Source organism: Apodemus sylvaticus, chromosome 7 (genome assembly GCF_947179515.1).
Source record: "Apodemus sylvaticus chromosome 7, mApoSyl1.1, whole genome shotgun sequence".
Taxonomy (NCBI): Eukaryota; Metazoa; Chordata; class Mammalia; order Rodentia; family Muridae; genus Apodemus; species Apodemus sylvaticus.
In genome coordinates, this window is record NC_067478.1 from 128,432,265 (window position 1) to 128,454,861 (window position 22,597).

General features: G+C 41.0%; 1 protein-coding gene across 1 annotated transcript in view; it reads left to right on the plus strand.

The window, feature by feature from the left end:
• The first annotated feature begins 1,004 nt into the window (after positions 1–1,004).
• The window catches only part of Dync2h1 (dynein cytoplasmic 2 heavy chain 1), a 252,371-nt gene continuing 230,778 nt past the window's right edge, over positions 1,005–22,597 (plus strand). The window contains exons 1-18 of the mRNA XM_052189168.1: positions 1,005–1,286; positions 2,660–2,830; positions 3,185–3,320; positions 5,106–5,224; positions 6,619–6,763; positions 8,004–8,236; positions 8,886–9,020; positions 9,126–9,239; positions 9,335–9,446; positions 10,192–10,316; positions 11,633–11,808; positions 14,538–14,733; positions 18,448–18,543; positions 19,071–19,223; positions 19,742–19,840; positions 20,713–20,852; positions 20,961–21,189; positions 22,074–22,201. Of these exons, the coding sequence (XP_052045128.1) occupies positions 1,092–1,286; positions 2,660–2,830; positions 3,185–3,320; positions 5,106–5,224; positions 6,619–6,763; positions 8,004–8,236; positions 8,886–9,020; positions 9,126–9,239; positions 9,335–9,446; positions 10,192–10,316; positions 11,633–11,808; positions 14,538–14,733; positions 18,448–18,543; positions 19,071–19,223; positions 19,742–19,840; positions 20,713–20,852; positions 20,961–21,189; positions 22,074–22,201 (2,702 nt within the window). The 5' untranslated portion in view covers positions 1,005–1,091. The remainder of the gene's footprint in view (positions 1,287–2,659; positions 2,831–3,184; positions 3,321–5,105; positions 5,225–6,618; positions 6,764–8,003; positions 8,237–8,885; positions 9,021–9,125; positions 9,240–9,334; positions 9,447–10,191; positions 10,317–11,632; positions 11,809–14,537; positions 14,734–18,447; positions 18,544–19,070; positions 19,224–19,741; positions 19,841–20,712; positions 20,853–20,960; positions 21,190–22,073; positions 22,202–22,597) is intronic.

Below are 22,597 nucleotides of genomic sequence, written 5' to 3' on the forward strand. Positions count from 1 at the left end.
GAATTATAAACATTTTCTGACAAATTTGAAGATTTACATGGAAAATATTTCTGATAAAATTGAAGAAATATGTAGAAAAATGTTGTACTGGCTAGTTTTGTGTGTCAACTTGATACAGGCTGGAGTTATCACAGAGAAAGGAGCTTCAGTTGGGGAAGTGCCTCCATGAGATCCAGCTGTGGGGCATTTTCTCAATTAGTGATCAAGGGGGGAGGGCCCCTTGTGGGTGGAGCCATCTCTGGGCTGGTGCTCTTGGGTTCTATAAGCTTCTTGGGAAGCAAGCCAGTAAGAAACATCCCTCCATGGCCTCTGCATCAGCTACTGCTTCCTGACCTGCTGGGAGTTCCAGTCCCGACTTCCTTTAGTGCTGAACAGCAATGTGGAAGTGTCAGCTCAATAAACCCTTTCCTCCCCAACTTGCTTCTTGGTCCTGATGCTTGTGCAGGAATAGAAACCCTGACTAAGACAAACGTGTTAAAATTAAAGATTATCATGGAAATTATACAGATAAAATGATAGGCATAAAGATAATTCTAACTTGATTAAAGGTGGAATTAGAAACATTTTCAGATAAAATTGAAGATTTACATATCAGAAATGTTTTCAATGTAAATCTTTGATTTTATCACAAATATTTCTAATTCCACCTTCAAATAATTTAGAAAGTTTTTATATCTACCATTTTATATGTAAAATTTTCCACGAAATAGTCAATTTTAACGTGTTTGTCTATGTATTTCTTGAGTTTTACCAGTAATAATCTCCTTTAAAGGCTCACTGCAATTTAATTGTGAACTCCTAACTCCCCATTTCACAGAGGTCGACCCTGACACTTGATTGTGGTTTGCACGTGCAGTGGAAACACCAGAGCTCGGCATCAGAAGGAAAAGATGCAGGGATAGAAGGAGCTCGCAGCACATCCAATCGATGAGTGCAGGAATCCTCAGCCTTGCTCGCGGGCCCCAGAAGTCCTACTTCCGGTGCGCGCTCGGTCGGCGTGAAGCGGTCGCCATAGCGACGGGCCGTGGCAACTACGGAGGGTAGCGGTGAGGCCCCTGAGCCTCTCCAGGTCCCTCTCGGTCTCCGCGGCCATGGCGGGAAGCCTCGGGGACGTCCGCAAAGTCTTTCTTTTTACGACCACCCAGAATTACTTCGGGCTGAGACCGGAGCTCTGGGACCAGCCCCCGCTGAGCAGCTGCCCGGAGGTGAACAACTTCTTGGACGACGGGAACCAGATGCTACTGCGGGTGCAGCGGTCCGACGCCGGGCTAGCCTTTTCCAACACGGTAAGGCTGCGGCGCCGCCTTTGTGGCCCCGCGTGGCCAGGTCCGGCGCGGCTCCCCTCCCGCACGTCCCAGGTCTCAGGCTAGGCCTGAAGACGTCTCAGCCCAGGCGCCCTGGGGCTCGAGCTGTTCCTGGCTTGGTGGTGAGGAGCCCACCAGATGGTGGGAGTTTCCCTGTCCACACATCTAAATAGGAACTGTGGGCACCTCAGCTTTCTTTTCCGAGAGTCTGGCTCTTCCAGACTGGCCTTCAACTCTGAGTCTCTACCGATTTGACTGCCTAACTGTTTAAGACATCTGTCTTCTCCGCTTCGTTTGAACTGAAGGTTGGACCACATATTGTGAACACAACTGATATGCTACATAACTGAGTACACCTGTGTTTTCAAACCTGATAAACACCAGTCCTTGAATTTCACATAATTTTCATCCTGGTAAAAGATGACAATTTGACAGTAAAGTGTCAGCCTTTTTCTGGTGATAAATTATTTTAAAACTTAGGATAAAAGTGGCATAAAATGTCTGTAAGGAGAGTAAGGTTCATAAGCCTTTAATTTATTGACTTTCTGGAAAAAGGAAAGAGGAAAAAAATCTTTTGAGCATTATACTTTTTGGCCAATAAATCGATTACTATAAATTGACATCTTTAGTATTGATTTTGCATATTCCTGTAAAGTCAGCTTATTTTACCTTTTGGTTATTTCTTTCTTTACATTTGAGACAGTCTAGCTTCCTAGTCCAGGTTGTGGTTGACCCTGTCATCCTTTGATCCTCTCACTGCCGAGATAACAGCCATGTACAACAAATCCAACCTGGGTACCGTTTCACATACTAAGTTGATATTCAGACTCTACAAACAGTTTTGGCTACAGTAAAGATAATCTTCGGAGATAGACTCATTCATTTTGGCAGTGCAAATTTAAAGGCACCTTTTAAAAATTTAAAATGCTTTTTCCACCTATAGGTGACAAGGTTTATATATGTGTGTATGTACACACACACACACACACACACACACACCTTGGGGCAGTAGAGAAGTACACAGCATTGTGTATGAAGGAAATTCAGCCTTGATTTGCAGTATTACTGAGTCTGACTCAGTAGAAAAGTTAGCTGAGAGTATTAACAATACATAGGGTTTTATGCCCACAAACATTTTCTAGTGTAGCTTTATGATAATCACATGTTAAGCAGGAATTAGTTTTTAACTAGGCAGTCATTGAGAAGCAGAAGTGGTTGTTTTGAATATGTTGTCTTTAACTATTTTTGTCCAAGCAGGTATAATTGTAGCGATACAGCATGTCAATGCAACACTTCTTTCTTTCAAATTCTAAGTTTTATGAGGAAGACATAACATCTTTTGTTTATCATTTTAGATTGATTTTGATGACACAAAAGACAAAGTGCTGGTGTTTTTCAAGCTCCGACCAGAAGTAATTACAGATGGCAATCTGCATAACAACATTCTTGTGTCTTCTATGCTGGAATCACCTATCAACTCCCTGTACCAGGCAGTGCGGCAGGTGTTTGCACCCATGTTGCTGAAGGTGATTGCGGTGCTTGTGGATTTATATGGCTATTTGGTCAATAAGGAAATAGACATATTATTATATTTATTGTTTAATATGTTTTAGTTTATTGAAAAAATTTATAGTATTGGTGTTAGTGTCAAGCTTATAGTGTTACTTTAAGCTTTGTTGAGTAATGGATATAGCTATGAAATGCAACTTATATCAACTCTTAAATACTAAATGACTTTTAGAAAAGTTTAACTGTTGAAAGTTGAAGCAGACTTTCAATGAAATAGAGACATATGGGCTTAGTTTCTAAACTGTGTTTTTGAAGCAAGCGTGACTGGCAGTGCACTGACCTATGGCCCCTCTTGTCTGTTTTTTATTTAGGACCAGGAATGGAGCAGAAACTTTGATCCTAAACTGCAGAATCTTTTGAGTGAACTAGAAGCTGGATTGGGTGTAGTCCTACGAAAATCAGATACTAACTTACCTAAGCTGAAACTTAAGGAAGACGATACTAGAGGTATATGGCAATAGATGATGGTTTACTTCCAGAGTTCAGTGTGTGTGTGTGTGTGTGTGTGTGTGTGTTTCCGCGCGCGCGGTCACTTACAGAGGCCAAAGGACAGTTTGTAAGAATCAGGTCTCTTCTTCTAGCTTTTGGAATCCTGGGATCAAACTTAGGTTGTCAACATGAGTGGCAAAGCACCTTTTACCATTGGAGCCATATTTGTGGTTCTCAAAATAATTTTATAATCAATCCGAGAGGAGGTACCCTCAATTGAGAAAACTCCTCCATTAAATCAGGCTTTAAGCAAGCCATTTTAATTAGTAGCTGATGGGGAGGGGTGCGGGAGGTCCCAGCCCATCATCAGTGGTACCATCCCTGAGGTGGTAGTCTTGGGTTCTTTAAGGATGCAGGCTGGACAGCCACTGGAGTAGGCCAGTAAAGCAGCCCTTCTCCCTGGCCTCTGCATCTGCCCCGCCCCTGCCTGTTCCAGCCCCTGACTTGTTAATGAGCCAGAGAAACCCTTTCATCCCAGGTGGCTCTGGTCCTGTTGTCCCATCACAGCAGGGGTCCCGGTAACTAGGACACCATCTTTAGTGAGCTCAAAGCATAAAGCAAGCATCTCATTAAGACATTAGAAGCAGCTGTATTTCTTTGCAGAATTTTTTCTGTGTTTTTGGATCTTCTATGAATATAAGCTTTTAAAGAATGAATAGATTTTATGTATTTGGAGAAGAAAATGTTCTTTTTAGCACTTTTTTGTTTGCATTTCATAGCTTTATTCATTATTCAACAAAGCTTAAAGTAACATTATTTTTTATAGAAATTGAAAATGCAGTGACTATCCTACAACAGGTGCCTTGACTGCAACTCTCTTGACCAGCACCTTTTCTGTGAAGAGCTGCAAGCTGTCTTGTGCTTGTATTCTTGGCACTGTGCTGTAAGATCAGTTTAAAGTGTGAGCGTGGAGAAACTGTGGCACTAAGCAGAGCACAGGGGGCTTTGTTTACAAACAAGAAAGTAAACCAGTGGGTAAAGCATGGCTTTGCCTCCACCTTGGAACCCGAGTACAGATGTGTCAGATCTTACCTCCTTCGGACAGATGTGGGGCTAATGAAGATGGCTGGCTGTGAAGATCATAGACTATGCAGCTTATAAGTCATATGAAGATAATAGGAAATATATATTTTATTGATACTATTTATAATTTTATTGTGGGAATAGATAAATTCCTACTTAAGACCAAAATGAAACATATAGCATACAAATAATATTGAAAAATATTGGAAGCACAAATTGCATTTTGCTCTATCAAGTGGATGCTTTTTAAAAATTAACCCTAACGAATAGTACTCAGCATATGATTAAGCGCTCAGAAATTATCTAGTTTATTGGGATATTTAAAAGAGAATTTAACAATAAATCTCTTTGCTTATACTTTCAAATTAAGTTGAAAACACTCACTGATTATAATTCTTTTCATTTGATGGAATTTACAAGAAGGATGGTATTAGGATCAGATTTAGGGATCATTGTGTCGGACCATATTCACAGACTGACAGTCTGTTAAGAATGATTTACAAAAGCAGGTAGGAATCACACAACATTAGACTCAGAAAATTGGGCCTGAACTGTAAATTAGGGGCAGTTAGTGTTTCTAACAGACCTAAGAGAGAATTTACTGCTGATAGTGGTTCTAAGGTCGTTTTCTGACCAAACCTAACCCAGCAGATGAACCAAGCAGTGTTACTCCTTTTCTCCTTTCCATTCTTAGCTGAATTTTTTTCTTAACTTTTTCAGGTATTCTTACACCAAGTGATGAGTTCCAGTTTTGGATAGAACAAGCTCATCGTGGAAGCAAACAGATTAGTAAAGAAAGAGCCAGTTATTTTAAGGAATTATTTGAAACAATTGCAAGGGTATGTGACTTACATAATTTTGTATATTTGGCTTTTTGTAACTAGGACTTAGGGTTCAGTGCATCTTTAAAAACCTACTTTATACATAGGTTGATAAGCAAGATACATAGTTTAATAAATTCTAGATTTTATTTAAGATTTATGTTTACGTTATTTAAATATGGAAATGAAAACAGTAAATTCCAGTCTTTATGATGTCATTTTCCTGAAAACCAAATACAGTTTTCTGAAAGTTCTTGGACAAAAACAAAATCCAAGAGCTGTCAGATGACCCCCTGGGTAAAGTGCTTCTTATGCGAGTGTGAGACTCTTGAGTTGGGATCTGCGTGTGTCTATGATCTCCTGCTAGTGCTGGTCACAGGAGGCTTGGAGGTACCAGCCGGCCACTTGTCTAAAGCAGAGCTGGGGGGTCTTTTAGAGACGCAGTCTCAAAAGAAAGAAGCAAGATGGAGTGTGATAGAGAAATTTACACAATTTTGACCTTTGTTCTCCACATTTACACTGCAAACAAGTGCTCACTTTCACACACACACAAACACACATGTACAATATGTGCATTTACCACATGTACAGAAACCCAGTACATTAACAGACTAATTTATATAGAGATAATATATTGTTTTGATATAATGATTTAAAGTAGTATTTCAAAATAATTTAAAATATGGTGTCTTCCTTTCTGTCTGTTCTTGCTGTATGTGCTTAGGGATTTAGTGAGTGATTACTTTAAGTGTGATTGTACTCTATTCACAATAAACCAACTTTCTATTTGTTTCCACTCTTACTTCATCAACAGTATTGTTTTTATTTTTTAATGTCATTTCAGTGTTTCTTATTGTGGTGTGTGTGTGCACGATGTGTGTATGTGTGTGGGCAAGTGTGCGGTGGCATGCCTGGAGTCAGGCGAGGACAAGCTCGAGCAGCCAGTTCTTTCCTTGTACCAGGAAGCGTGTGTGGCAGGTTCCTTTACCACTGAACCTTCTTGCCAGTCCCAGCGGCATCATGGTGACGGTGTGTTTGAAGTCTATTAAAGCTTGTTTTGATGGCATTGACGAAACAGAATAACGAGTTTGTGTTGCTCTCCTTAGTCAGCACATTACACAGTACGGCACCTGGCTGAGTAAAGGACTTGCGAATTGTATTGGGCAGTGTGTGTGGAGCTGAAGTGGCCTCTTGGGAAAACAGATAAGCCCAACTCAAAGAAAACTCAGCTAAGGATGTGACTAAATGAACAGTCTTTTAGTATTATTTTTCAGCCTTTTGCGATATTTATGTTTATGTAGGATATTTGCAAAAATAGGTCAGAAAAAGCAGTTGAGCAACTCTGGGAACATTTTGAGTCTCACTTAGCACACAGATATATCTGCTTCAACATGAATGCGTTTTCCTTTCAGGAATTTTATAACTTGGACAATCTGTCCTTGCTAGAAGTTGTTGACTTGGTGGAGACAACTCGGGATGTTGTAGATGATGTGTGGCGACAGACAGAGCACGATCATTACCCCGAGTCACGCATGCTGCATCTCCTGGATGTCATAGGTATGGGGAGGGGTGAGCTCTGGGAACTGTGCACTCACCCTCCCTCCCTCCTCCCTCCCTCTCCCCTCCCTCCCTCCCTCTTCCCTTCCTCCTCCCTTCCTCCCTCCCTCTTCCCTTCCTCCTCCCTTCCTCCCTTCCTCCTCCCTTCCTCCCTTCCTCCTCCCTTCCTCCTCCCTTCCTCCTCCCTTCCATCCCTCCTTTCCTTCCTCCTTCCCTCCCTCTCTTCCTCCCTCCCTCTCTCCCTCTCTTCCTCCTTCCCTCCGTCCCTCCCTCCCTCCCGCCCTCCTCCTTTCCTCCCTCCTTCCCTCCCTCCCGCCCTCCTCCTTTCCTCCCTCCTTCCCTCCTTCCCTTCCTCCCTTTCCTCCCTCCCTCCCTTCCTCCCTCCCTCCCTTTTTCCCTTCCTCCCTTCCTCCCTTTCTCTCTCCCTCTCTTCTTTCTTTGTTTTCCTGAAGTACTTTCTTAAAATTCTTAGTAATACAGTACTTGCTACTTAAAGTAACTCCTAATAAATCATATAGATTTATCTACGTGCATTTTTCTTTATAGTTGGTTTAGTTTATAGATGTGAAATACTTTGATCACTAATAAAACCAAATTTATATTTTAGTGTTTTTCATACTTTAATTAATTAAAACATTAAAAATTATTTATGTGCATATGTAGTACCTATGGAGAACAAAAGAGGGTTTCTGATCCCTTGGCCTGGAATTACAGGCATTTGCGAGTCACCTGACTTGGATGTTGGGATCTGAACTTAGGTCCTCTGATGGAGCAGTGAGCACTCTTAGCTGCCAAGGCGTTTCTCCAGCCCCCCTCACATGTTCATTTTACAATATTTCCAAATGAACTAAAACATACTGAAAAACACACTGTTAATATCCTAGTGTTTTATATTTGATGATTCCCCTTGGAACCTGAGGTGAGCTGTGACAGGTGTGTGTTATAGCCCTTCTGCTGTCAGTCAGCCAGACAGCAGTGTGGGAACGCTTGTGTTTCCTTCCCCCACGCCACGGGCTCTGTGGCCATCAGAGGTGTGTGCTTGGTGCAGTATGCTGACTGAAGAAGACTGCAAGCCAATGCCTGGATGCACATATGTATTTATAAAGACAGTTACTGATTGATGGTAATCTAAGGGTGGGGAGGTCGTATTTCACGTGGTTAATGTGCGTGTTAATTTTTCCTAAGTATATATTTTATAATTCTGTAAAATTCCAGTCAATCTTGCTTTATGTTTTATTAGGTGGTTCATTTGGAAGGTTTGTTCAGAAAAAGCTGGGAAGCTTGAAACTGTGGGAAGATCCTTATTATCTCGTGAAAGAAAACCTTAAAGCTGGCATTTCAGTTTGTGAGCAGTGGGTGATAGTCTGCGGTCACCTCACTGGTCAGGTGTGGCAGCGCTACGTCCCTCATCCATGGAAAAGTGAAAAGTATTTCCCAGAAACTCTTGACAAACTGGGCAAACGGCTGGAGGAGGTACCAGTATGATTGTCTGCCTCTTTGTCTTTAAGTGGAAGTGGGTTTTCACTGCTCTGTGAAGGCATTTTACAGTGATGAACATGTGTAAAAGAAAGGATTTATGGTTTGGGTGAGCATAATGTCATATGAGACACGTCCTGGCATGGTCTGGTATAGTGCGAGGTGCATAGTGGGTGCTAAGTCCTAGTTCCTATTTTTCTTAGGTGTACAAGTGCTCAGTATGCCAGTTGTGAAATCCTGTTTTGTTCCTGTTGTAAAAGATGTAGCACAGTTCTCCCTGTGTGGGATCTCTCAGGCTTTCTCAGACGACTTCAGAGCCGGGCTCTCTTAGAAGGTGTGCTCAGGGGAAATATTTCAAGCAGTTTCTCACTTACTTCAGCTATGAGCTTTCATAAAAAATTACGTAATTAGCTTCAAAAGAGAGGCAAAGTGAGTGATTGCAGAGATAATTTCACTCCTAGAAACACAATTAAAATTGTTTTTGGTATAGAATATTCCAAACATATATAAAAAGAGTGAGATACTTTCAATTTTGTTCATTTTTCAGCTACTGTAAAGAAGTGTGTATCAACTCTTTAGATTTTAGTCCAACTTAAAGAATTATTTTGGCTTAATACATTTTATGTTTTAATATATTACATTTTAGGTCTTGGCTATTCGAACGATTCATGAGAAGCTCTTGTATTTTTTACCTGCCAGTGAGGAGAGAATTGTATGCCTGTCTCGAGTATTTGAGCCGTTTACTGGTGTGAATCCCGTGCAGTACAATCCTTATACTGAGGTTGAGTCTATATGTGTTTATGTCTTTAATTTCCTTTTGTGTTCTGGACTTTTAAAGGTCACTTTATAACATTTTATGTTCTAACAGTATGATTAATTTGTTTAGCCTTTATGGAAAGCTGCAGTGTCTCAGTATGAAAAGATCATTGCACCCGCAGAACAGAAAATAGCAGGGAAATTAAAGAATTATATTTCAGAAATTCAAGATAGTCCACAGCAGGTAAAATATTGAAAGATTTTCCTGTTTTTTTTTTTGTAAGCTATTTCAGTGTCTGTGGTTGAATTGAGATAAACATGAACTCTGTCTTATGTTAGCTTCTCCAAGCATTTCTGAAATACAAAGAATTGGTGAAGCGTCCCACTATAAGCAAAGAACTGATGTTAGAGAGAGAGACTTTACTGGCAAGACTTGGGGATTCAGCTAAAGGTAAAGTTCATCAGAGGTAACAAGGTTTTCTTGAGAAATGTTTTTATAGGTGGATATTTCTTTCATGCTATGGTTTAGTATTAAAAACTGTTAAAACATCTTTATGACAGATTTATTTATAAGTGATAGGTTTATTTTTATTTTTATTTTATTTTTTAAAAATTATTCATGTTCATGTCTTCCCTGCAGTTAGGAACTGCCATGTAGGTGCTAAAAATCAAAAACAGCTGGCACCATCTTTCAAGCCCCTAGATTGTTTTTTTGTTTTTTTGGTTTTTTTGGTATCTTACATAGTGAGTTGTGTTAGTTTCTTTTTCTTTTGCTATGATAAAGTTCCCTGACTGAATCAAATTGAGGAAGGAAGACTTACTATCACTGACAGTTCACGTTAGCCCATCTCTGTGGGGAGGTGAGGAGCAGGCATCTGCAGCAGCCGCTCCAGTTCTCTCCATGGTCAGAAGGAAGCTGAAGCACAAGTGCTCGCGCTGAGCTTGCTCTTTCTACCTACGCAGCCCAGCACCTCCGTCCCCATAGCACGGCTCTTCCCATACCAGTTACCAGATGGTAATCACCTGACCTGCATGCCTGTCGATTGATTGATTCTGACTTGTATCGTGGTGACAGCAGTGGTCCTCAAATACACCCCAAGGTTCTTGTGGTACAGTGGGGACCAAGATCTACAGCTTTTCCAATATGGCTTGAAATATAGTGCTTCTGTGTTACTTATTTGATTTGAATGATACAGATTTTCGACTGGACTTTGAGAATCGGTGCCGAGGAATTCCTGGTGATGCATCTGGACCACTTTCTGGCAAAAATCTTTCGGAAGTTGTGAATAATATTGTTTGGGTTCGTCAGTTAGAATTGAAGGTACTTGTTTTAATACATACAGTTGAACAGTGAGCATTCAAAATGTACTAAATGTATATGACAGGAACCCTAAAGTTCTTGTGAAAATACTGTTTTCACTCTGTGTAGTACAGTTTTTCTCTCATTGTTGTGAGCAGATGCTGGAGAAGCAGCTGTGGGAAAGAGGGATTTACTTTCGCTCACAGGGCCTTTGAGGATGAGCGTCTGGCTGCTTGTAGCTCCATGTTTGGTGGCTGGAGCTTGGGACATGATACCTTGGCAGATCAGGAATCAGCCCAGTGCAAGACCTTGCTAAGTTGTGACCTTTATCCCTACTTCATGGTTTTGTTCTATTGGCTAGGCTCCATGCCAAAGGGACACTGTGGTTTCCAAAAACAGTGCCTTCAGCTGGGGACAATGTGTTTACATAATCCAGTAAGATGCACTTTACCTTCCTGCATAACATCTCATGTTCACTGAAATGTACGGAAGTCTAAGAATACGTGTGTGGAGAAGGTTCTGGTTCTATTCATTTTTACTGTAGAGGAGTTTGTCACTCAGAGCTTTTGAAAGCATCTGTGAGGACTGTATCTTTGATACTAGATTTAAACACATACTTGGGATGTCACAGTGGTTTGAAAGTCTAACTGCAAGCATTTTTATGTCACTAAAATCACATCAGAAATTAAAGGAAAGGTGAAAGGTAATTATATATAATGGTCTGTGATAATGTTATTAAAATTAACTTCAAACTCTTTGGACCTACTATTAATATGTATAGGTATACATATATAATGTATAATGAACTTTAAAGGTATAATGAACATTAAATGTCATAGGATTTTATAAAACCTGCTTCTCAAAGCTGTACCATTGAACTATATTCTGAAATACTTTGTATTTTCCATTGGTCATTTCTCGAGGGTACCAGAATTGGCAGCTATGAAGGAAGGCACATTTTTTTTTCTTACCTGACATTCAAATCTATTTCTTGTTTGAACTATTAAGAATGTCTTTAGCAAACAGCCAGTATTGTTCTATGTTGAGGAGTAACATCACGCTCTGAATGTGAGTAGAGTCCCGCTCTTGCTTGGTTTACCTTCCCTTTAGTTCTTTGTATTCTCCCTTGTTTGGGCTGTCCTCTTGGGATTTATTATTCTGAGGTTGTATGATTCAGAAGGCGATTAGAGGGTCATATGCTTATTCCTTATAGAAAAGCTTTGTTCACTTGTTTATAAATGAAAGAAAAATAATTTTTGATCTCAGAGAGAGGACCTCTTTGTTTTAAGAGCTGTGGCTAGCATGACGGCTTATCTTTGCCATGTGACGTTTTCTAGGTAGATGATACTATCAAGATAGCAGAAGCGCTTCTGTCAGACCTGTCGGGATTTCGGTCTTTTCATCGGAGTGCTGAAGATCTGCTGGACCAGTTCAAGCTCTATGAACAAGAACAGTTTGATGACTGGTCAAGAGAGGTCCAGTCAGGGTTGTCTGACTCCAGGTCAGGTTTGTGGTAAGTGTCAGTCCACTGATGTGTGAGCAACAAACCCACTTGTTAGTACTCTGTGTGGGAAGATGGAAGGAACCTTTCTTTACCGACATGCTGCTGCTTGCTTATGAGTTGTCGCATTTAAAACATTTTTATTCTTTTATTTTAAATATTGTTTTTATCATTTTTATGTGTATATGTGGGAATGTCACATGTGTGCTCATTGCCCTCAGAGGCAAGATGGCTGCCAGATCACTAGAGTTTGGGGAGGCTATGGGCTTTGACTTTGTTGTTGGGAGCTGAGCTTGGGTGGTGTCCAGGAGAGCAGGGACTGTAAGTCCCTGAAGTTGGAAGCGGTAACTCTACAACTGGAGTTGCCTGCCTGCCCTCTCCAGTCACATGTCTAGTCCTTGGCACTGCAGATTCTTTTTTGAGAATTAGATATTCCTTCTCTCATGATTTTTTTAATGAAAAATATCTCATACATTTCTCTACCTTTTTTATATTACAATTAAATGCATAAGCACTTTAAATTGCAACTACTTTTGAACCCTTTAAGAAAGGTATTTTCCTATGACACTCCCAAGTTGTAAGTAAGCCTTTGGTAAGTAGTTACTAAATTTTATTTAATATTTTATTTGTTATTGTTTTAGTAGCAATTCATTGGGTATGACTAGGCAAAAAAATCCACATTCCTTTGTACCTGCAATCAGTTTTCCACAGTGTATTATTGTCTCTACTTTAGATCCTTGCTGTGGCTCCTCTTACTGGGACTCAGACTCATACCTGTGCGTGTGTGCATACACTGTGCATCTGAGCTACGCCTTCAGCACTCTTCTCCCCGCAACTGATAGAGTGTCCTTATGTTGCCCTGGGGTGAGAGTGTTGTTTCAAATTCTTGTGTGTGCAATCACAGTGTCTTTTAAAAGAAACTATTCATAAAATGAAGTTCTTTACCTGTCCCCTACTCTAAGTAGAAGTATAATCAATCTATATGCACTCTTAGATTGGATAGATAATGCATTTCCCTGAGTATAGTTCTGGCTCACGAGGAAGATTAGAGAAACCCAGGGGTTCTATGGTATAGTGACTATAATTTTGTGCAATTTAACTCTTTTCTTCCTACATGGAGTGAAAATAAAAGAGATGTTCTAGCCCCTGTGTTCCAGAACTGAAGCTAGCTAGGTTTAAAACCTACTCTGCTTTGTCACATCCTGTTGTGCTTTGCTCTATAAGGTGATGAATGGGTCAGAGATATGAGGTCTATTAATCAGCCTGCTGAACCTTTTCCAACCCTGATTTTCTCATCTCAACAAAATCTTTCTTTTATCTTTTTTGGGGGACTGGGGGCTGGGGCTATAGAACCTTTTCTAGTCTTTGTAATCACCAGAGTCCCCCCCCCCCCCAAGACATCCTTTGAAGTCCTGGTATATGAAAACTTTGTTGAAGATGACAGAGTTCCCATTATAGTGGTTGTTATGCTTATGAGTACATACAGGAATACTGGATCTGCTTTTTAAGCCATTTAACATCTTCTTTTGCAGTAGTTCATTGGAGGTGAGAGTAAGTAAGCAGAATGCATTTGCTCCTTGCTTTCTTGATTACTTTTTAACACTTGTAAATTTTCTTAATTTTGAAAATAGTTTTAAAGAAAGAACATAATGTAACCATAATAAACCAAAACAATGTCCATTTTGTGCTGAGTGTTTATAGTTTACCCTGTACTCCAGAGCAGGGTTAGCACTAAAGCTTTAACCCAAGAAAGGCAGATCTAAAGAGTAAAGGGTGGGGTTGTGTTTGCTCTTGTGGTTCGATTTAGTTGTTGATCCTTTACTAGAACTATGGAGGATGCAATCAGCCCACAGACATCCTGGGTCCCATTAGGATCAAGTCAGGCCCTTCTTGTGTGCTAGTCTTGATTCTTAGCTAACAGGTCAAGGGTGGATTTTTCTGATTTATAAAGTGCTCATTTATGTAATGACATATTTTGAATACTGCAGTTTGTTATCAAAGTCTGGATGGTAAGAAAACATGGGAAGAACTTCCATTTTTAACACTGTACCAGCTTAATTTAAAGGACAGCTGCACAGTAGAATTTGTTAACTTTAGTTTCTATAAGTTCTTGAGGCAGTTAGCATATTGTATGCATATCATCACACAAAGAGCACCATAGCAGGACCTCAGATCTCTACAGCATGTAAAACCAGTCCTTACTGCACAAAGTTAAATAAGTCCTAAATGTTCTCTGTAGGCTCTGTATGTTTTTTTCAAACCAAGTAATTCTAATATGGTTGTACAAGAAATTATTGATACCAACACAAATATATAGTTTTCTTTTGAAGAATAATTAGGAGGAACAGAATTAGAAAGCCTGGATTAGAAAGTTTGTTTCACCTGTTAGGTTTGTGGAAAAGTTGAACAAAATGTTGTGGTTTTTTTTTTTTTTTTTATCAGTTTCATTACACTAAAGCATAGCAACAGCGATGTTTCAAAGATTCTCCTCTCTCTCTCTCTGTCTCTGTCCGTTTCTCTCTCTCTCTGTCTCTCTGTCTCTGTCTCTCTGTCTCTGTCTCTCTCTTTCTCTCTGTCTCTGTCTCTCTGTCTCTGTCTCTCTCTCTGTCTCTCTGTCTCTGTCTCTCTGTCTCTCTGTCTCTCTGTCTCTCTGTTTCTGTCTCTCTCTGTCTCTCTCTTTCTCTCTGTCTCTCTCTGTCTCTCTGTCTCTCTGTCTCTCTGTCTGTCTCTCTCTCTCTCAGTATTGAGGCTAACAGCCGAATAATGGAATTGGATCCTAATGATGGGGCATTAAAAGTGCATTATTCTGATCGCCTGGTGATTCTTCTGAGAGAAGTCCGTCAGCTTTCTGCCCTGGGCTTTGTCATTCCTGCCAAAATACAGCAGGTTGCAAATGTTGCTCAGAAGTTCTGCAAGCAAGCCATCATTCTTAAGCAAGTATGCGTGACACTTTTGAAGATGCTTTTGTTCTTCGTTATTATGCTAAATTAGACTATGTTAAGGGCTTTAGTTTTTGCTTTTAATTTTTTATGCTACTGTAATAGATTACTAACTTGTGAATTTATAGTTTGATAAATGACTAAATTAAAATCTGTTTTGAATTTATAGGATTTTTAAAACTTAATATTGTCATTAATTTTCATTCTGAAATCATTTGGAAAAATAACCTTATTCTTCCTCTCTTTCCCTTCCTAACTCCTCCACTCTTTTCTTTCTTTTTCTTATTACATTGTAAGAGTCTTAAAGAAACTTCTGATGAGAGTCCTCTGCCTACCTCTCAGATATTTATAGGGGATTCCCAGGGTCACTGGTATTGGTTTATGTATTTCTACCATTGCTTTTGTTTGCCTGTTTAAGAAAAACCCATTTTACCTAGTTGTCCACCTCCTGGATCAGGTTCCAGATGAGTCTGTGGCTTTGCCTCCTCCTCTGCCTACACTCTTGACATCCTTGGCCTCTGTTCTAAATGCTTCTGAGAATCAACTTAGAAGGAGGAAGTTTATTTAGCTCACAGATTAGGAAGTTTAAGCCTGTGATCAATTGGTCTCTTGCCTTTGGGTTGATTCCAAGGCCTACGCAAATTGTAGGAACATGGGTGGGTTACAGCCACACATTGTAGGAACATGGGTGGGTTACAGCCACGCATTATAGGGACATGGTGGGTTACAGCCACACATTGTAGGGACATGGTGGGTTACAGTCACACATTGTAAGGACATGGTGGGTTACAGCCACGCATTGTAGGAACATGGTGGGTTACAGCCACGCATTGTAGGGACATGGTGGGTTACAGCCACACATTGTAGGGACATGGGTGGGTTACAGCCACACATTGTAGGGACATGGTGGGTTACAGCCACGCATTGTAGGGACATGGGTGGGTTACAGCCACGCATTGTAGGGACATGGGTGGGTTACAGCCACGCATTGTTGGAAGCAGAGAGGGAGCAGGGTGGGAGAGAGCCTGGAGTATATACTGCCATTGCTCTAAAGACCTTCCACTAAGCCCCACCTCTGTTTAATTACTTGAGGCAGGGTCTCACTATGTTGCTCTGGCTGGTCTGGAACTAGCTATGTAGACCAGGCTTTGCTTCATATTAGCCTGCCTCTACTTCCTGAGTTCAGTGTGTGCCACGGTGTGTGCTGCCACTTCCAGGTCAACTTTGGTTTTTAAAAAATAAGTTTTATTTATCCATGTGTACAGTGTATCTTGATCATACCTGCTTGATCATTTCCTCTCCCTCTCCACCTGGATCCCCTCAAACACCCTCTCCCCCTTCATTCCCTCTTAACTTATTGAGTTCTATTAGTGCTGTGCACATGGGCATGGGACCTCCATTTAGTATGGCTGAATTCCCAGAGGTCACAGCCCTAAAAAGTGACTCTCACTACCAGAGTAGCCTTCAGCTGCCAGTAATTTCCTGGCTTGGGTGAGGTCCTGTGAGCTCCTCTCCCTTCTTTGTTGGAACAATACCTTGATCTTGTATAGTACTACAGCTGCTGAGAGCCCATTAGGGCCACACGCTGCCCTGTCAGAGGCAGCATTCCACAGCTCCCACCACCTCCCTCAGTGTCTTTACCTCTTCGCCCTCCAGGTTCATTCGCCTTGGGCAAAGGGTTGATAGAAACTCTTCACTGAGTGTTGGACACCCAACAGTCACTGTCTCAGCTTTTTGAATAATTATGACTCTTCCCCTTCACTGCTGCCCACTACAGAAAGGAGCTTCCTGGAGCTACACTATTTTGTGGTTATCAAGATAAATATTTAGAAAGCAGTTGAACATTAACAGTTCATCATTAACTGTAGACTTTCTTTCACTACTGGGGTCTATGGCCTTCCCAGCCATTTTAGCAGGTTTATCGTGTCAGACATGAATTCCTTTCTGTGGAACAGTCCCTAACTCCAATCAGAAAGTGGCTGGTTATCCCGGAGCATCATGCCACTGTTGTTCCAGTGGGGACATTCTGCCTGGCAGGTCACTGTTACAGTAAGAAGGGTCCAGTGGTCAGTAAGACCATGTCTTAGTTACAGTCCTATTGCTATGATGAGATACGATGACCAAAGAAACTCTTAAAAAAGAACACATTTTTTAAACTTTTTACTGACTCTTTGTGAATTTTATGTCATGCATCCCCATCCCAGTCATCTCCCTGTCCTTCCATGTCTGCCCTTTGTCCTTGCAGCAGGAGGATTTAACGGGGCATATAGTGTCAGAGGGTTAGTCCATGATCATCATGGCGGGAAGCAGACAAGCTCGGACTGCGGCAGTTGCTAAGAGCTTTACATCCTGATCCACAGGCAACAGGCGGAGCCAGAGACTGGGCCTGCTGGGGCTGTCTAAGGCTTCAAAGCCTACCACCAGTGACAGTCTTCCAGCAAAGCCACACCCGTTCTAACAAGGCCTCATCTCCTAATCACCAACTGTGGGATAAGCATGCAAAACACATGAGCCTATGGGGCCATTTCTGTTCAAACCATCATGTTATGTCTCCCCTCTAGCCTGTTGTCACCCATTGAAATGGCATTAGGGAGGAGGAGTCTTGATCATTTCCATTTTGATTTCTGTATGTCCTGTAACAAAAGTGTAGTATTCTATGTTCTAGTTAAGGTGGATAACCAGGAGTGTTCATAATAGCCTATGTTGTCTTGGAGGCCTTTGGGGCCTCCCTGTTCAATGTCCTGTAGGGAGATGTAGTGTACTTGGTACTGAGGTTTTCATGTAATAATCATTTCTTCTATATTGTCAAGCCATGCAGGGTACCATTGTTCCAATTCCTTTTTTTAAAAAATCATTTTTATTAGCTTACAAAGTAGTATGTTTCTATAAGGATTAAAAAAAATTGACTTTTTTTGTATATGGGAATTTTTTTCCTATATGTATATCTGTACCAGGTACCTGCAGAGGCCAGAGAGGGCATTGCATCCTCTGGAACTAGAATTACAGATGGGCTGGCCACGTAGGTGCTAGGGGTTGAACCCAGGTCCTCTGAAAGAACTGCCCATGCTCTGAGCAATCATCCCAGCTCCCCAGTAAGGATTTTTCATACATCTTTAGCCTTGATTTTTTTCATTTCCCACATCTTTCTCTCTTATTTGTCTACCATATATCTCTACTTAAGCCATTAGCCCCCTGTTCCCCCCCCCACTACCACACACACACACAGGTAGGAAAATATGGTTGGAATGAAGGTATATTTTGAAAGTATAGGTTTTGCTGATGTGGAACTTGAGAGAAAAGATCAAGAGACGTCGACTTTTGATGTGAACCGTGTACAGGGACTTGTGTTATGTACTACAGGGGTCTTGAGTGTTTTCTGAGAAGTGCAGAAGAAGGACATTCTGACTTTTGGCACTAAGCCTCTTCTTAGCACTGAGTTCCTTTCATCCTGGTGGGGTGAACTCGATCCCAGAGAATAAATTTTATTTTCTGATTGACTAGTCTTAGGACAAGACTTGACAAATTATAGGACCTCAAAATAGATGTGTTGTTTGGGCATATTGATTCATAAATTCTGATCTGGAGATGAAAAACTACTACTATTTGATTGTTAGGGTTGAGAAAAGGTATTACAATTTGAATAAAAATAAAGGAAATATGCAAAATGCACAATGTATTATTACTAGCTGCTAATTGGACTTGTATTTTGTAGGTGGCACATTTTTACAATTCCATTGATCAACAGATGATTCAGAGTCAGAGGCCAATGATGCTGCAGTCTGCCTTAGCATTTGAACAGATAATTAAAGTAAGTGAGAGCCTCATGCTTTATGACACACAGAGAGGGGTTGTGGACCAGTTTCCCAGCCTCTGTGAGTGCGTGGCTTCGTTGTCTCCAGTGATTTCCTTCACTTTTCCTAGGCCCCACTGTAGATTTAAGTCATCAGGATGCTTCCATTGCTTTGGTAGTGGGTTTTTGGCTTTGATGAGCTGCGCTCCTGTGTCATGGACAGCTCCCATGCTACTGCGGTCTGGCTTCTGAGCTGGAGATCTTGGTCCGCAGAGTGCTTGAGGGCTTGAGTGTTGTTTTTCTATAAACCATCTCCAGATTTTGTAATTCGCGACTTCACTTTTTTGTTTATTTAAATGTCTATAAGAAATTGGAAAAATTCACAGTAGGTTTTAGACTACATGCTACTTTGTGATTGCAAATTTTTGAAGTGTATTCTTTTATCTTCATAGAGATCAGTGTTAAGAATAATTGGGCTTTGAACATAAAATTAAACCTTTCTGGAAGAACACTGTATCTGAGTACTGTCCTTTAATATACTGCAGAATTCAAAGGCAGGGAGCGGAGGCAAGTCACAGATTACTTGGGACAACCCTAAAGAACTGGAAGGCTACATCCAGAAGCTCCAGAATGCTGCTGAGAGACTTGCCACGGAGAATAGAAGGCTGAGAAAGTGGCACACTACATTTTGTGAAAAGGTATATTTTGTTTATAGAATTTATCACACTGAATGGAACTGAACGAAAATAATTTGTATTAGTGTATAATTACAGTTTTTCTTGTGATATAATTGAGATTTAAAGTTGCAAAATTAAAACTTATGTTTTCCCTTTACCTAACTTCCTCGGGTGTTTACAACCAACCTAGCTGGTGTACAGTTGTAAATGGTGGGAAACTTGACAGTATTTGAGGCTTGCAACTTGGCCAGCAGAGTCTCTGTCCTTACCCAGGACACAGCCCCGCTTTTCTTGCCCTATTTTATATTTGAGTGTGTGTGTCTCCCCTCCCTCCCTCCCTCCTTCCCTCCTTCCCAGTCCTTCATTGGCTTGATACTTCAGTCCAGTGTTGGCTGACACTGCGCTGAACTGGGTCTCTGCCCTTGTCAGGCAGGGCATGACAGGCCCATGGGCTGAGTGGTACTTGTGCCTTGATTAGGTGGCTGCATCACTGGAAAGCTACCATGTTCCTAACAGGCTGTTGCACATTATTTGAACAGGTGGTCATTCTTATGAATATTGATCTGCTTCGGCAGCAGCAGCGTTGGAAGGATGGGCTGCAGGAACTGAGAACTGGCTTAGCAAGTGTGGCTGCGCAGGTGCGTGGGTTGTGCTTTCTGACTGTCTTTTTGAGAATCTGGATACATGACTCAGTGACAAGTGCATGCAAAGTCATAAACACCTCTTGGTACCCTAATGAATATGCAGTTCTCTGACTGACGCACACAAAGGCTGTCAAGCACAGTGAATCTGTGTGCCTTACAGAGGTCTATGCCCCTGTGGAGTTTGTAATTTTTCTGACTTGGTGCTTATGAATTTATTGTTTGCTCTTCTCTTACAAGAGACTGTGACTTCTGTAGAATAGAAAGTTAAGTTCCAACTGAAGTTTACTGATTGACATAACCGTCAGGATTCATTGTTATCTTAGAGGCACATTCTCATGTAGCTAGGCTCTGAGTTGATTTAAGTTAGCTGTTTTGTGTATGTTCCAATTCTCAGAATTCGGAGAAAACATGCCCAAAGTACTAGAATAGATGTCTTAATGCTTGTATGGAAACAAACAACAATGTCAAAATCTAACTATTTTTAGCAATCTAATTTAAATTTCTTATTTTTAAAATATTCAATGAATTATTTAGTATCTAGGAAATGAAGGGTAGTACTTTTTGAAAACATTGAAGAAAACCAAAAGAATTCACAAAGTGTAGACCATTGTAAAATCAGCTTCAAATAAAAACTTAATTTTGCCTTGTGTTTTTAATTTTCGTAAGCCTTTTGTGTAATATTTTAGCTGTGATGTTTTCATATGAAATGTTTCATAAGATCTTACTAAAAATGACAATTAGAGTTGCATATTTTAAGATTTTTAGAACGAGCCCTCAACTGGTAAATGTGCTTTATTTTATATAGCTTGAAAATAAAAAGTAAAAAAGTCATTTAGCACCAATTGAAAAGGTCAATGCCATTTCAGGGCTTCCAGCCCAGTGACATGCGTGCGTGGCGGCAGCACTGGAACCACCAGCTGTACAAAGCCTTGGAGCATCAGTACCAGATGGGCCTGGAGGCGCTCAACGAGAACCTGCCGGAAATCAGCGTCGACTTAACCTACAAGTAAGACGCTCGGGAGGCCACTTCATTTTCAAGTTAAACCTTTCTGATAATTTATGCTCTAAGTAGTACAACTTAAGATGATTTAGAGTGCCACTCTCTGTTTTTCAGACAGGGGAGGCTGCAGTTTAGGCCTCCCTTTGAAGAAATCCGGGCTAAGTATTACAGAGAAATGAAGAGGTTCATTGGAATTCCCAACCAGTTTAAGGGCGTGGGTGAGGCTGGCGATGAATCCATATTTTCTGTCATGATTGATAGAAATGCAAGTGGATTTCTGACTATTTACAGCAAAGCAGAAGATCTGTTTAGAAGACTGTCTGCTGTTTTGCATCAACATAAGGTACAGAGCCTGCAAATTTCTACCCTTGTCAGAAATTTCCTGATTTAGTAAGTATAAAGTGAGTTTATGATGAAATAAATTCAAAATGCGGCAAACCAGGGAGTCAGCTTGCCCGACTCTTTCTTACTCTAGGGTCAGGCTTGCTAGACTCTTAGTCTAGGGTCATGTTGCAAAGGAAGAGAGGTAATGGGCAATTTTGTCTTTAGTTTATGAAGTTTGAGAAACTAGTTCTTTTTTCTTTTAAATGCTTACATCAACTTGGAATGTAATGTTACATTTGCATCAACTTTAATTATGAAGACAATGTATTTTGAGGGAGAATGCTCAAATGCTAATTTGATTCAGGTGATTTAAAGATGTAGTGACACCTTGTGAACATTCTGAGAAGTCTGTCACTAGGTAGTATAGCTTTGGGGGAATGTAGATTATGCTTGCACAGCCTGGGTGGATTACATCTGGACTGTATACAGGTTAGCCAGCACAGTGCACGCCAGCCATCTGTGTTTAAAATGTCACGCTGATGCGCTGTCTTACTGTGACTGTTTTGAGTACGTATATAAACTGAGCAGCTTCAGGCACAGGCTCCATCTTAGTGTTCACTTGTGCTGGGCCAGGGTCATGGTCAGGGACTGGCTCTGCTCCTCAGGTGTCCGTGCACTGCACATGTCTGTAACTTAGAGTTCTAGACTGGCGAGTGGGCTGTCCCCTTGGAGGCTGGCCTTCGGAGAAATGCTTCTACACTTGCATTTATGGACATGGAATCTGAGAAGAGATTCTAAAATGGCTTATTTCCTCACTTTGTTGATCTTAATCAGTAGACCCTCTCTTTTCAGCGTCAGCCTCTGAGGTTGTTCCTGTTCCTTAATCCAGTTTTTCTTCTTTAGGAATGGGTTGTGATTGGACAGGTTGACATGGAAGCTCTGGTCGAAAAGAACCTTTCTACTGTGCATGATTGGGAGAAAAACTTTAAAGCATTGAAAATCAAAGGGAAAGAAGTTGAACGGCTTCCCAGGTATGAGGAGTTGGTGTGCTTGTATAGCTCAGTAACTTGATCTGGCTGGTAAAAGTGCCTCTTTAGGGCAGGGGCGTCTCTGTGAGTTTGAGGCAGCCTGGTTTAAACAGTGAGTTCCAGGACAGCCAGAGCTACATAATGAGGCTCTGTCTCAGAAACAAACAAACAAACAAACAAACAAGCAAATAAGCAAACCCCCAAACAAAACAAAACAAAACAAAACAGAACAGAGTACCTCTTTAATCCTGACAGCTTAGTTTCTCCCGTAGATCTCAACTGACACATTCCAACTACTGTCTGGGTCAGATAGTGCAAGGGATGAGGGAGGTCTGTGGTCTAGGGACTGTGTGCAGAGACATGGCTGTGTCGAACAGAGTGGAGGAGAGGCCTCATTCC